Raw genomic sequence first — 15,319 nt, 5'->3', positions numbered from 1 at the left:
CTGTATATCGTGAGAAGCAATGAGCACCTGCACTTCAAAGTGTGAAGAATTTCTTTAATAATAATCTTCGTTTTGACAGAAGCAAACAAACAAACAAACAAACAAGCAACACTTGGTTCACTGGGGGTTGTACAATATATGCATACGTTCGCGTTTTGAGAAGAAACAATGTGGATAATATAAAAATACAATTTGGTCTACATTTATTATACATGACTTGTATTCATAATAGAAAAAGCATTGCTAAAATGAAACTTGTGTATGCCTACTATGTATACACGTTACCAATTGCCATGCAATGATATCTAAGTTTCATGACATCAACGTCTCCATCATAAGCATTATAATCATTTTTTAAAATCATTATTATTATTATAATCATCATCGTCATCATCATCATCGTTATCATCTCTTTATGGCTTATATTGGATTCGCCATACATTATCTCCAAATAATTTTCATTTTGTTTCCAAATACAACATGGAAAAACAGTTCAAAAAATAATATTTTCTAATTTAGTTATATATTGCCTCTTCACAAAATGATTTGCTTTCAACCCCAATGTATTATTGTGATCGTCCTCGAATACTATAAGTACCGGTAGTTATTCGTAATACAGCTTTCGTATAATTATTCGAACAAGAGATGTTCCAAGTTTACCACGTTAGAACAGGAAATGTATTAACTCCCAATTGCAGATTTTTGAACGAGAGAGAAACTTTGAGCTTTTCTTTTTTATTGATAGAATCCAACCTTGCTGAGTGAAGCATTATCACATATTACAATGCTGCTTTTCGTCGTTTTTAATTATAGAAAAAAGTCCTAAAATAAAACTGCAATCGAAGGAGTATAAATTGCTATGGTTTCGTCGAATAAGATGAGACCACAATAGAGCTAGGGATAAAGTAGCACGGGTCGTTCAGGGTTCGTTGCCAAGATACGACATGAACTTGATCAACTGTAAAGGTCAGAGAATGTCGTGCTACCCTCTGACTCGACTGGACGCGTTCAATCTTATCGTCCCTGCATGGTTTCTAACTCCAGCCCTATGCCACCCCTCCTTTTGTCAGTGACTGTGGCGTGTAAGTGCGTGTGTGTGTCAGCATGTGTGTCTGTAATTATTTTAATCTTTTTTTCAAGAAGACACGGGGAAACATTCAATAGGAGTACAGGCATGATACAAAAGGCTTATTCACTCTGCTCTCAAGAGTAAAGTCCGTAGAAAAAATATAAAATCCATCCATTGTGTGCGAGCGCCTGAACAGTGTGCCAAGCGTGCATGGTGGTGGACCGTTTTGGAAAGGAGCGGGAATTGTGGCGCGCGGACAAAGGACTTGGGTGTGTCGTCACTGGAGGACATACATCATTCATGCCACCTGTGTAGTCTTCGTGGGTCCCTATACTGGTTCCAATGACAACATTTTGTCATGCACAGGACTGATTAATTGCGCTTTTATGTGGGCTCAGTTCAATGGGGTCCTGGGTACTATCCCAAACAACCCCTACGCCAACTACGGATTATAAAAGGAAAAAAAAAAAATCATGACATGTTATTTTGACCCTGCGGTAACTTATGCTGCGTTTCTCATCGAGATGCATTTGAGCAATCCACAGACTCCAACCCCAAGTACCTTCTGATCTGGAGATTCTCCCGCCCGAAAACCCTAGCAAACGGGAGACTCCAAGTTGATGTGTGCGAAGCGCGAAGTTCCTAGAGTTCTAGATGTTCTCTGGTTCTATCTAAGGCTTATTTTTTAAACATACGATAGCAATAAGTAAGAAATGCTTTCCACCGGGAGACACAGAGCCAGGGCGGGAGAAATCAAATCTCAAGCGGGAGAACGGGAGATTTTGCAAAAATGGGCTTTCGGCGGGAGATCTCCCGTCGAAAACGGGAGAGTTGGAGTCTCTGGCAGAACTGCCAATCGAAAACCTATCTTTAGCATAAAATACTCATGTATTCTGTATATTGACATTTATTTTTTAAATTGTGATGTCCTCACCCTGGCCATGCTAGCTGGTAAGGCAAAGCCAAGAAGTGCGTGTTTGTGTTGTTAGATTTTGTTTTTATTTGTTTTCCTGTGGATATTGACCGCACATCACATTTGTGGGACTATTCGAATATCCTCTTGTCAGTTTTACTCACCAGAATTAATTTATTTAGGTCTACATTGCTATGATGCGTAGTTAAAATAAAATAAAAAAAGAAAGGCGGGAAAGTAGTTATTCCTTGCTTTTAGGCCCACTGATCATGTAATTTCAGTAAACTCTAGTATGAATTGATCAATCAAGTTGTTTGCAATTATAGTTGCAAAGATTGTTTATTATTTTCTAATTAACTTGAAATTTATGGGTGTCAAAAAAAAACAACAACTATTGATCAGCAGCTTTCGAAATTAGGTCTATCAAGACTTAATATGTTTCTGATCAAGTTATGATATTTCTTCACGACATTTCTCCCTAAAATAGCTTTTGAGTCATGTATTGTTATGGTTCGTATGACAACTCTTGATATCAATATTTCACGAGGCGATTTATGCGATAAACAGAGAATCTAAAGAATCTGTTTGATTACTTTGTTACCTTGTTTGCTTTTCTTTTATCCTATCTTCTCTTCTACTTTCTTTTTGGTTGCTTTTCCCTCAATCAATAAGTTTTCTTTTCCTTCCTCTCGTGTTCTTGTAAAAGCCCACATGTCCTTGTAGTTTTTATTTGTCAGGCAGTACACGGGAGAGATGCTATGTTCACAAGAATACCGAAACTCTCCGCATCAGTCCGAGCATATCCGAATATTCATTAACTCACAATAACTGTAGCGATTGGACGATCCATGTCACATGACCAAGGAGTCGTCAAATAAAGAACCGTTGTAGCGTTGGCGCGTATCTGCGTAGCGTACGTGCATTATAGACGTACAGTGTTTTAGAATACACACACACACAGCGTTAGTTGTATACTGTACGTTTACCGTTGAAAGCAAAAATGGTGAGTACCGCTCTGTTCTGGAAAAACATCATTAAATATAAACTACAATATGATGCCATCCACCCGTATTTTTAACACTTATATACAACTAAGTATCTGTAGTATGTTAGTATACTATCCTTTTTACGTTAGCATGATTTTAATTACACCAATTTATGTTCTTTCAGGCTGGTGGCAAAGCTGGAAAAGACTCCGGAAAGGCTAAGGCGAAGGCTGTCTCTCGCTCCGCCAGGGCAGGCTTACAGGTAAGCAAGTATGTTGGACACCTTCACGTTAGACCTCAGTATATCTCTTTAGGACTCTAAATCAGAATTATGACGAATATACAAGATGTGTTTATGTATTGCTCATTTTTATTTATTGCCTTTTCACAACAGTTCCCTGTCGGACGTATTCATAGACATTTGAAGAACCGAACAACAAGCCATGGTCGTGTTGGTGCGACTGCCGCTGTATATTCCGCTGCTATCCTGGAATACCTCACCGCAGAAGTAAGATGATTATTCATATTTTACAGGTCTAGAATTCAAAAGCAATATATGGGAATAAAACCTTAATGTTTTCAATCATCATGCTGTATGTCTAATTGAAAGAAATTACCAAATGGCAGAGTAATGTGCATTTGAAATTGTTATGCCAAATGAATTTGCCGGCGTTTCCCGCGCTTTACGTGCTCACGGAAGCGTCCACTCACAGCGTTGGGGTATGTTGAGGCTTTTCCTCTTGGTGACCCCTGAACTGACGCCTCCATTATTTCCATATTTTTTCCCTCTTTTGTTTTGTTTTTATCTTTTTCATATTTTTTTTTCATCCGTTTTTTGGCGAGTCTGTTTTACAGTCCATTTATCAAACTTGACTGAGTCTTGTTTCCCAAATCTTTGCTCATTTAATGATACTGTAATTTAACTCTCTGGTTGTTACAGTGGGTCAGTGCAATGGCTGTATTAACCCATACGGTAAACACACTGACCCTGTGAAGCCTGAACTACATTTAGTAAGAGTGAGATGAGAAAGTTAAATGCATGATTTTGTCTGGGAGAAATTCTAATTCTTGTGTTGCTGTCGAACAGTTATAGTTAACAGAAGTAGATCTGTGGTTTAGGGTTTGTGTGGAGAAAAGAATTTTGTTATTTCTATACAAGCTTGATCTAAAACTGTTAGTGTTACTGTAATTATGGGTAAACTCGGCCAAGCTGGTAAACTTGGCCACTGGCACCATCATTACAAATGGCCGAGTTTACCCATAAATACGGTAACTTAGCCAGAATATGTGAAAGTGATTTCTAACTGGTTAGACACAGGGTTGCCAACCTCAAGTGAGAGTTTGGAGTTAGACAGCTGTGTCTTAGTGTGAGGGAGCAGAGTCACCGAGCCCCCCCCCCCCCCCCCCCCCCCCCCAAAAAAAAAAAAAAAAGATCAATGCTAGGCCTACTGATGTGAGTGATACTACTTACGAGATGGGGTGGAAGGGTGTCTACCCCTTCAAGGGTTGGGAGCTTTGACAATTTCATTTCACATTTTCAATGATGCAATCTGGTGCATTACTTCAAGATTTCACACTAACACATGCCTACCCATGCATACATAGAGGCAGCCTAGATTCTACTGTAAAACACAAATTTTTCACGGCATGTCATTTGAGCCGACAGCCTTTTTTGCAAGTTGCCTCTAACATTCAATGCATATAGTGTAGACAAGAACTTTTTTGCGTATTCTGATATCACGAATCTTGGCTCTCGCGAAATTCGCGAAATTAAAATGCATATGAAAATTCCTTGTTTTATAGCCAGTGCTCCTATGGGAAATCTCGAAACTTTGCCTGTTTGGCTGGGCTTGGGCAAGTTGGCCACTCTTTGGTTGGGTTTGGGGCAAGTTGGCTATTGTATGTTATGAATATAGGAAAACTATTTATTAGTGGAAAAATGAGCGAAGAAAATGGGATTCCATCTCGATTGAATCCCAATTTCTTTGCTCATTTTTCCGCAAATGAATAATATTCATTTCTGGTCACTTTTTCCATTTGCGTTTAAGTATAGAAAACCTCAGGATTTTGGGAGACATTTAATTTTTATTTATTTATTTATTTATTTGTTCATTTATTTATTTTTAAGTTCAGCTTGACAATTCATTTATCAGAGTGAGACGATTTGAACTGGGTGATTTGTTTTAGTCTCGTGCTGATTGAGAGTTTTGGCAGCCATTCTAGTCCCATACTTCCATAGGGCATAACATTGTAGTGTACTCTTGAATTCTGCAACCACCCCCCCCCCCCCAAAAAAAAAAAAAAACAAAACAAAACAAAACAAAACAACCAAACAAACTTGAAACAAACAAACTGCACCATCATTTATTTTTTCTTTTTAAAATTTGTATGAATGAAGTTGTTTCACAAACGTTTGGGCAGATGTCTTTTTTCTTTACCAATTATGATTCTGACTTGATGGACAACAGGTACATTGTAATCTCTGAATTTTTTTTCAAGATTGTTGCACAATATCCATATATTGCACAATATTTGTACTCAGTCACTATGTGTAATGGAGACAAGGTTTTGCAGACAAAGATATTTGCTATGCATTTTCCATGTGAATTTGTGGGCTGTTTTGAAATTGTGTATTTTCAACTACGAACGGAGTAACACATGTTTTGATCGAGAGAACATGTTAAATAGATATTGCATATTATCTACCGAATTACACCTATTTGTTATGGTAAGTCTGTGAAGTGCAAACTTTCTGTATTTGCTGGGCACTTTTGTCGGAAAATGTGACCGCTATATTCTTCTACTCTCCTCAGGTTCTTGAGTTGGCAGGCAACGCTAGTAAAGATCTGAAGGTGAAGCGTATCACACCCCGTCACTTGCAGCTGGCCATCAGAGGAGACGAGGAGTTAGATTCACTCATCAAGGCAACAATTGCTGGTGGTGGTAAGTCTTTCATGTCGTGTGTTGCCTACTAAGTTTGATTTGAAATCACTGCTATGTAACTTCCAAGGACAAGTCCACCTTCATGTACATAAGGACTGAGTAAATGCAGCAATATTAGTAGAAAACCTCAGTGAAAAGTTTGAGGAAAATTGGACAATCTGTTCAAAAGTTACGAATATTTGAAGTTTCAGCCCCACCAATGCTGGATGAGAAGACCACTACAGCTTGTGATATCACGTGCATAGAACGATATAAAAAAATGAACGGAAAATACAACATATTTTTGCTTTTCTAACATAGTGATACAGCACTTGACTTTCCACTTTCAGAAGGTGGGGGAATGATATTACCCTTAACATACGTCAGTAGCGATTCGAAGGAATGTGTACTTTTTTCAAAAAAAATTTGTGGAATTCTCTTTATATTTTCCTTTTATCGTTCTGAGCATGTGATATCATACACTATAGTAGTCTTCTCATCCAGCAGTGTGAAGAAACTTTAAAAATTCTCAAAAGTCAAATGGATATAAGTCAAAATGAGTCTGCCTTCAATCCACCCATAGGCTTGATTGTGCTCAAAAATATACTGAAGCTCATTGTTATGATGGATGATTAAGTCACAGATAAGGATTCTCTCTAATGGACCAAAATATGTCATTTGGGTGGACTGACTCGAATTTAAGTTTGTCTGACTTGGGAGAATGATAATCTCTTTACCTACTCTCAAAATTTGCAGATTAAAACATAACCAAAATTGAGATGTTCACAAATAGTATGTAGAAAAGTGGATATTCATTTTGGCCTACTTTTTCTGGCTTTTGAGCTGGCTGGTCACATTTGATAGGTTTGGCTTCCCTCATCTGAAATTGAGTCTGGACATTGTTGTTTTGTCACTGCTTGTAGGATATCTTACTGTGTTGTCTTTGCTTACTATTTAAATTTGGCTGTAGATGTGTAGCTTTGGGCAGGCATTGTTTCCATTAGTGCCCACGCACCCCATACTGCTTAGATCAATTGCCATGAAAGTAAACCAAACAATTTTGGAGATAACAGTGGACAAATGAAATTATGCTTCATCAAGTTTCACTGACTTTACCAGGCACAAAAAACAAACCAATTCTCGCTATCGGCAGTGACGTAAAAAGTACCCGGATGTGGCTTTTTCGTCAAGATTTTAGTGCACTTTGTGGGCAAGGACACTTCCGGCGCGGGGCATATTTTGCACAGCGCTAGCGTGCGCATACGTGTACCTTACCTACGGCGCCGCGCCGATCATGGAATAGGCGGCTGTACCGCCCGAGCCAGCGAGTGGCCAGGCCTGTCATACTCGTACACTGTAGCTGTAGCCCCCGCATCCATTGCCCTAGGCCGGCCGGCCTTGCATTAGCATGCACCACCGCACGCATAAGCTAACACATGTACCGGTACATCGTACTGCTTGATCATGCGATCGATGTGTACATCACTCATCAGTCATCACTGCATACGCTGAAAATATGCTGGAAAATATTCACCCACCTGGATATCGTCAGGGAATGCCCATCTTTTTTTTTGATTTGTTCTCTGTCGAAGTGTCGCGAACACAATCGGGAACGAACCGTGATCTCAAACTTATCCTGTCTCCGAAGCAATTTCTTCAAAGCAAGTACGTACTACTACTACTACTACTACTAGTAAGTCGCGCGCGCATGTACTGCGCTGTGGAGTCACCCGCAAACTCAACCCACTTGGCCACGTCACGTCTCGCATGCCAGTAAGAGTCCTATTTCTGTAAAATTTTTTCATTTGTTGTCGTGCGAACAACACATGGCAGCTTCGCAGCAACAACCAATAGTCGTATGAACAGCAATTTCTTCAGAATGGAGAAATTTCAAATCATATTAAAGCTGAAATTCAAGTCGAAAAAACAGGAAGTACACGTAGAATATAGTCGGTTGTGTGTGTAAATAGCATTAGTCACGTATCGCGCATACGAACGGAAGTGACTTTGCTACTGGACTATCCCTTAATGCACCGTAAATGACGCTTAAATCAACATCCGGGTATTTTTAACGTCATTGGCGATAGCGAGAATTGTAGGAGTGTTAACTTTCGTAGCTATAAATTAGCCCGTTGAGGATGGGCTGATTTTGCTACAACACATATTTCCCATAGACACCTGTCCGAGTATACTCGGGACTCATCCTCAACGGGTTAATGTAGGGCCACCAAATTTTAAAGAAAAGGTATCTTGTTTTTTTTTAAGGTTTTTTTGTTGTTGTTTTGCCGGATTGGGCACTTTAGAATCAAAATGTATTGTTGATGTTGCCATTTCTTTTGGACTGCTACATTTTTTTTTTTTTTTTTTTGCCACCGAAAACTTCAGATTTAGACATTTAAGTGCCTTGAACAAGCTAGCAGAGAAAAAAGGTGGTGCTTTGCCTTTTCTTACGTGTGAAAGGTCAGTCATAAGACTTGTTTCCTCAAACTGTCTTGTAGACTCTGAGATGAGTAGTGTTAACGCTGGTTGTTAAGTGACTCCTCTGAAAATAATCATGTCTTTGTGTTTCGTCTCACACAGGTGTCATCCCTCACATCCACAAGAGTTTGATCGGCAAGAAGGGCTCACAGAAGGCGACATAAGACTGACAACCTTCGTAGGCCTAGGCACACATCTGCTTTTGCTGCGCCAGTCCACAATGTGTACAACCGCCCTGGACATCCCGTGGTCGTGTGCTCTTCTGTCGCACAGCCAGTGTTCAGTCTCGTGCATTTTCTCAGGATGTCCTAAGAAAAGGGATTGATCTCAAGCATAATAGTATCCAGTACGTCTGCAATACCAGTTTGAAATGGTGTGAAAGAAAGGACTTAGATTGAGCTGATGGTTTCCAGGTTTAGTACATACCGGAGATCGTGTTTGACTATATTCTCATCGTGCTTGTTTGCCATCTGGCTGTGTGTGCCATGCTACATCAACAAATGTATTTTCAGGTTACAAGTGAAAAGATTACAGTTTACACAGTTGACAGTTTCGTAGGTTTGATCGTACTCTTAATTGATTTGAAAACTGGTTACCATTATGTCTTGTGGAGCAGCATCTTTCAAAAAAAAAAAACAAACCTGTACAGTTTTATTGTCTTACGCGATTATGTTCAACAGAAGTAGGTATTCGATAGGAATTGTATGAATTGCCTAAATGTATTATTTAAGCTCATTTGTGTGAGAGAGATGTGTAGTTGTACAGTCCTCCAAATCAGTTTCATTCAGGCTTGGTTTTTTGCTACTTGTGTAGAACAGCACTAGCAAGTTGTACAAAGAGATTATTGGGAGGGGTTTTAGACATGTATATTGGACGATGACGGTTTGTTTCAAAGTACCCCAAAGGAGCCACGAATGCATTCCAGCATGACTGAACAGACATGCCTCCAAAACGAGGCCTATTTTAATTCTGCCTGTTGTGTGTTAATGTTAACTTGCTTTCCTTTTGTTGTATTGTATTGTAGATTTCCTTTTCCAGTTTCTGTGATTGAACCCTTTGCAGACTTCACTTAATTCAACACAATGTACATTCTGTTATAAAGTAGATCAGGGTGAGTGTGAATGATTTGTGTATTAAATTTAGTTCGATTTCACTTTTTTTTTCTGGTCATTAAACAAATTTTGGAAGTTCTTTGACAGTTTTATAAAAAAGAACCAATGTCTTCTATGCTTATCTCTTTTCAGTCATAGAAACCAGGGGTGGATCCAGAAATTCTGTTAATGGGAAGCGCTTTTGCAAAATTAAAGGGGATGCACGCACCCCCTCCCCCTGATTTGTTTCTTTCAATTTTTTTTTGTTTTAACAAAAAATAAAGAGGGGGCGTGCACCTGGTGCGCCCTCCTCTGGATCCGCCACTGGAAGCAGAGTTGCGTAGTTATTGGATAAGTGAAAATGTGAGGAGTGGTGAGAACTGTCTCCTCTCCTGGAGAATGTTGCATGCTGTTAATTGACTTGATAACAAATCTGGACATTGTCTTACCCTTTTCTTTTTATTTTGTGCCCATTTTATGCAGATGTCCATCATGAGAAACCCAAGGTTGAGGAAAATTGTTTTATTGTTGCAGTATAAGCTGTGATGTACATTTCATCTTTACAACAGGAGTTCTAAAGATGAAATGAAACTTTGCTTCAAAGGGGAAAGTCTTGAACAAGTCATCAAAGGCAATCTGTTTCGTGCATCATAGAAAACGTGTTGGATGTGTGAGTGTGCATGCGTGTGTGTGTGTGTTTGAAGAGGGGAGGAAACGGGGGGGGGGGATTCAGGATTCATAAGATGCATGTGGAAATGAGTGTGTGTGTGTGTGTGTGTGAACATGTTTGCAATGTGCTGGTAGGACTCTTAGCATCAATCTTGTCAATTGAGCGACAATTGTGTTCCATGCACTTATGCTTCAACATGATTCATAAATCTTGAAAGTGCATGCAACATCAAACCAAATCTTCACACGTCATATGCATATCTCTCCACATTTTGTTGAAATTGTCAAAACTGATCAGGGAAATTGAGTTTCCTACCATTATGTTATGGAACTCTCCGTGAAGGTGTGTGTTTGTGTGTGTGTGTGTGTGTGTGTGTGTGTGTAGCAAAAGAAAAAAAAAATGGCACGTTCCATGTGTTGTATGAATGATTTCAAAACATACCAGTGTAGAACATGTACCGGGTAATACACGAAGGGGCAGAGTGATGGGGTCGAATCAATGTATAAAAAGCCCAAAGCAAAACACAACCAGCCACACTAGAAATAGGGAAAATACAAATACAATTATTATATGGGTATGAACATTACAGCGCTTTTTGTTTTTGTTTGCTTTTTTTTTATAGCTCAAAACACGCACAATACGTACGCACATTCACAGAGATAAAGGTGCATGCATGTCTAGCTGCACACTATTTTCAGTGTGAAATCTAAGGAAACTAGTCGCCGAAAATGTAGCTGATTGTACTATATTAACAGCGTGTAATATTTTGATTTTTAAATAATACAGTAACCGAAAGGTTTGAAATTGTTATAAATGTCATTTAGGTTGACAATGTTTATTATCTGCCACATAGATTTAAAAAACAACAACAACATTTATACCTACATGATGTGAATATTGCCAATTTTACTTGAAAAATGGCTCAAAACTGGACAAACAATGACGAGCAATCTCACTTCAGTGCAGTAACCGTGCTTACGTGTCACCATACCTGTAATACCCAATAACACAGATATTTGGAACGATGACAAAAGGCTTAACATATAAGATTATGAGTATAGCTGAAATTAACGATAGCGCATTTCATAATCACTAATGCTGTATTGTATTTTCTCAATACATGTACATGGATACCCGGTTGTGTTGGTTTACTGCAATTTAATGCATCCGGTTCGGGTTGTGATGCCAACGGCAGATTTATACATCAGTGTCTGGATCACGAAACAGATCGCATTCGTAGGGCTAAATACAATACGGTACGCCCTGCATCGCTACGTTATGAAAGAGCTGCATAACGTAGGTCAATTTTCTGCATTTAAAAAAAAAAAAGAAAGAAAAAAGAAGAAGAGTCGAACACATTATTAGGACGGTGTTTTGTCATGACAGAAAAAAAAAACCTCCGTCTGAAATTCAAGGACTGAGAGGGAAAGAGTGATTCGATCATGCTGGAAAAACAAAATGACGATTTTATAGCCCCTCCAACCTTCAATAAAAAAGGGCATACGTCTGCAATATTGGCAATATTGTACAAAATATAAATGACGTACACTTGTACATGCTTTGCCTATACATTGTACTACGTGTACTAGTAATCTGGTCAGGTTTAATATGCATACATGTATCACGCCTCTACAGTTCTCTACAATAAGCTTTCGCCATTCAATTGTCTTTATTTTTCCTGGAGCTGCACCATAGAGGCCAGTGCCAGCAAAATGATATAACGTGAAGGATTAATAATAGCAGAAATATACGCCTGAAAACCGTCGAAATCCGGGTAAACCAATGTAACGCAAATCAAGCTTTAACTGAAGTTAGAACTTGCTCCATCCGAGACTTGGTCGATGAAAAATCTGCCGGGTTTCTCCATTCACTGCATTGGCATTTGGCAATGCGTGCACAGAGCCTTATGGCCTTTGAAGGCTCTGTGCGTGAATCATAAACAGCGCCCTCATACAGAGTCTACTCAACAATGTCATCGTTGGTTATGCAGCAGGTGATACAGTGTTTCGAAGAAAATAAATAGGGCCTATTCATATTTATCACATGAGAATATTGCTGTATTATCTTGTACTGGCATTCGCATACATTCTATTGATTAGACTTTAATCAATATATTTGTTTGTGCATACGCTCCATTATGTGGAAAATATCCAATTTTAGTCTAGTAATAAATATATGAGTTGCAATGATACACTCAGCAAAAAAAGAAAGTAAACGCTTTTTCAAGTTTATAGTTCTCATAGAATATTGGCTGAAAGCTAATGTATTATATACCATATTTATGGTAATTTAATTGGCTATCAACCTGGTAGGTCAACAAAGAGGGAAACTTCACGCATGAGTGAACACCTTTGTTTTTCCTCTTCCAGAGCACAATAGCAAAAACTGCAAAACTGAACAAGTTGTCATTCATGCGTATGTACTCTCCCATAGAACATTAAGAACAAACAACAAATTTCACACAAAACGAAACATGAATTAAGTTGCAAAAATAAAGCTTTGATCTCTATGATATCTTTAAAGCCCAAATGATCAATGAAAGCTAAAAATGATGGAGGAAAATAAAGAATCTTATGTCAAATCTAAATTCAAATGAAATAAGAGAAGTGATTATCAACTAAAATGGTAGAAACTTGAGGGTTTTTTTTTTTCAAATTAGGAAATTGTAAATATTGTTTGGTTCTTGAATTTGTCTCATGAATTCTTAAAACACTAGATTAAAAGAAATAGATAGAGACATTCTGTTCATTTAATCATCTGTGTGCTTATTATTCCCTACGTCATTTGAAGTTTGATTTGACAGAAAATTCTTATTTTCCCCCTTTAGTTTCGCACTTTGCTTTTCTTATATAGAGGTTATAAAGAGAAAAAGAGAAGGAAAACCTGTTTTTGCTATTTCATTCATGTCTCTCATTGTGTTAAACTGGTCTTTTGTTGTCAATGTTATCGTGAAGGGCATTTGCAAATGAAAGAGAACATATCAATTTTTGCAATTTTTGATTTTGTTCTTTGGAGGACAAAAAACGAATGTGCTCACTCATGCGTAAAGTTTTCTTTTCAATCAACCTATGAGCTTAGTAGCCAATTGAATTACCTTTAAAGGGTGTGTACAGTTCTGGTCGAGGTGTAGATTTAGCTTTTAACATTTTGCGAGATATTCAGAAACCACTCTATGAGATGTCAAAGAGCATGCAGTTCTAAGGGGTATCAAAAGTTTATTCGATGAAAATCGGTTTTGAAATGGCTGAGATATCCAAAAACAAGGTGAAACAAAGAGATCCTAATAAAGTTGGGGCATGTCGCCTTTTATTATTAGCACTTTTTTGGATATCTCAGCCATTTGAAAACCAATTTTCATCAAATAAACGTTGAATCCTTCTTAAAATTACATGCTCTTTCATATTTCATAAGAGGCTTTTCATTATCTCACTTAGGAACGTTCAAAACATGAATCCCTACCTCAACCAGTACTGTACAGTCCCTTTAATATGGTATATAATACATTGATTTTCATCGAAATCTTCTATGAAAATTATGAACTCAAAAAAGTGTTTACTTTCTTTTCTTTTCTTTTTTTGCTGAGTGTAGATTTAGAAAATAAAGAATAAGAAAAACGACCAGAACGTATTAATGATTGAATTGATATTATCTAAGCTTTGTTTGAGTGTAAAATGATGCCGTGCGTTGAAGTTGAGTTGATCAAGGACATACTTACGGGGCTAAGTAAATTCTGGACTGCTGGACCATGCCCTTCCATAAACGGGGTGGGCGTTAAAGTTTTGGTATAAAGCGGGGATTTTGCATTTGCACAATCCCCTTTATTCTCGATGTAGCGTTATTTACTGGGACATCCACACCACTGTATAATCACCCCTCTCACAATTTAATTACACTACCCATAGGGCACACAGACATTTCTTATGTCTAAGTTCTAAATGTTCGCTGGCTACGCACACATAGTGGATCTGACAGACAATATTACAATAATGAATGTCTCGAAGAGCAATCAGCGCGATTTTCCTCGATGTTTCGTTTAACACATCGTCCTTTGCCCATGACATCAGATTTCAGTGCTTTTCTAAAATTTGTGTATATGTATCAAAAATTGTGCTTACTGATTCATCTCTGAAAGATCAAAGCTAATTATCGGCTCTCAAACCAAAACACGCACAGTAGGTTCTTAATGCGCTTTTGTGTTTTGTTTTTCCATTGTGTTTTTTTTTTGTGTTTTTACTTTTGTTTTTGTTTTGCTTGTATAAGTAATATCACTCTTTTATATCTCTGCTTTTTCAGAGTGCCAGCGAAGAGGGTTTACAAACCGTCATCGGACAAACGAGGGCGTCCTAACAAAGTTGTCACATTATTTTAGTGAACGCGGTTGCCTGTTATGCAGGATGAAATAAAATGGTAATTCGTACCGCCCCGTTTCTTCATCAAATCCTGCTCTTCACCTTGCACTTGAGCTGCTATCATAATCTGCCCTGTGGCCTGAATTCCTAAACTTGTCGGAACACAGGAGATTTTATGTCTTTACTTTCCTTCTTTTTCTTTCCCTTCTTTCACACAGCTTTCTTACAATTTGTTGTCGTTTAAAAATCCCTACCACGCGTATACTCTATAAGTCAGAATCCCTTGAAAGAGCCCATATCTCTTTGAGGGAAATACAAGAGATAACTACTCCATTTAGAGATTATTTTGTCATAACATCCTTTTGATCCGCTGTTTATTTAAGTGTGAAAAGTGTTTATAGTCTACTTACAAAAAAGAAAACCGAAGAAAGAATAGAATAACATTTGTAGATGAAGAATACAATCTTGTATCATACTACTTGAGCGTCTTGTAAAATGCCCGGCTATCTTTGCAATTGGGAAAAAGAAAGAAATGAAGATCCACGGGGTGGTAAGGTGGTCTTCAGTATGAGGCTGTGATAACAGAATTATGCACTTGTGCCATGTACTGTTTATGACTATGGCAATACGTTGTCGCGTGAATTTCAAAAGGGATATTTCGTTAGCTATATATTGACTACATTTTACAAGAAAGACCAATACTTTTTCGCTCCTGTCATGCCTGTAAACCATCAACACCATGATTTCTAGCATTAAAATTCGATTGCTCGCCATTTGTGTCACTTCATGCCTACTATCATTTTCCGCAAGCGCGATTCCAGAGACGTGGCGACACGGAAAG

General features: G+C 38.2%; 1 protein-coding gene across 1 annotated transcript; it reads left to right on the top strand.

Annotated features, from left to right (window-relative positions):
• Window positions 1-2,922: 2,922 nt before the first annotated feature.
• On the top strand, window positions 2,923-9,593 carry LOC139731329 (histone H2A.V). The gene is made up of 5 exons (XM_071642221.1): window positions 2,923-2,985; window positions 3,153-3,230; window positions 3,363-3,476; window positions 5,782-5,911; window positions 8,471-9,593. Exons 1-5 carry the CDS (start codon window positions 2,983-2,985, stop codon window positions 8,530-8,532), a joined length of 387 nt encoding a protein of 128 aa, XP_071498322.1. The 5' UTR covers window positions 2,923-2,982; the 3' UTR covers window positions 8,533-9,593.
• The last annotated feature ends 5,726 nt before the right edge of the window (window positions 9,594-15,319 follow it).

This window comes from Diadema antillarum, unplaced genomic scaffold (assembly GCF_040938485.1).
Source record: "Diadema antillarum isolate AM-2024a unplaced genomic scaffold, OU_Dant_1.0 seq00000368_RagTag, whole genome shotgun sequence".
Lineage (NCBI taxonomy): Eukaryota > Metazoa > Echinodermata > Echinoidea > Diadematoida > Diadematidae > Diadema > Diadema antillarum.
Note: the sequence above shows the minus strand (reverse complement) of the source record. Positions and strands in the feature narration are given on the sequence as shown.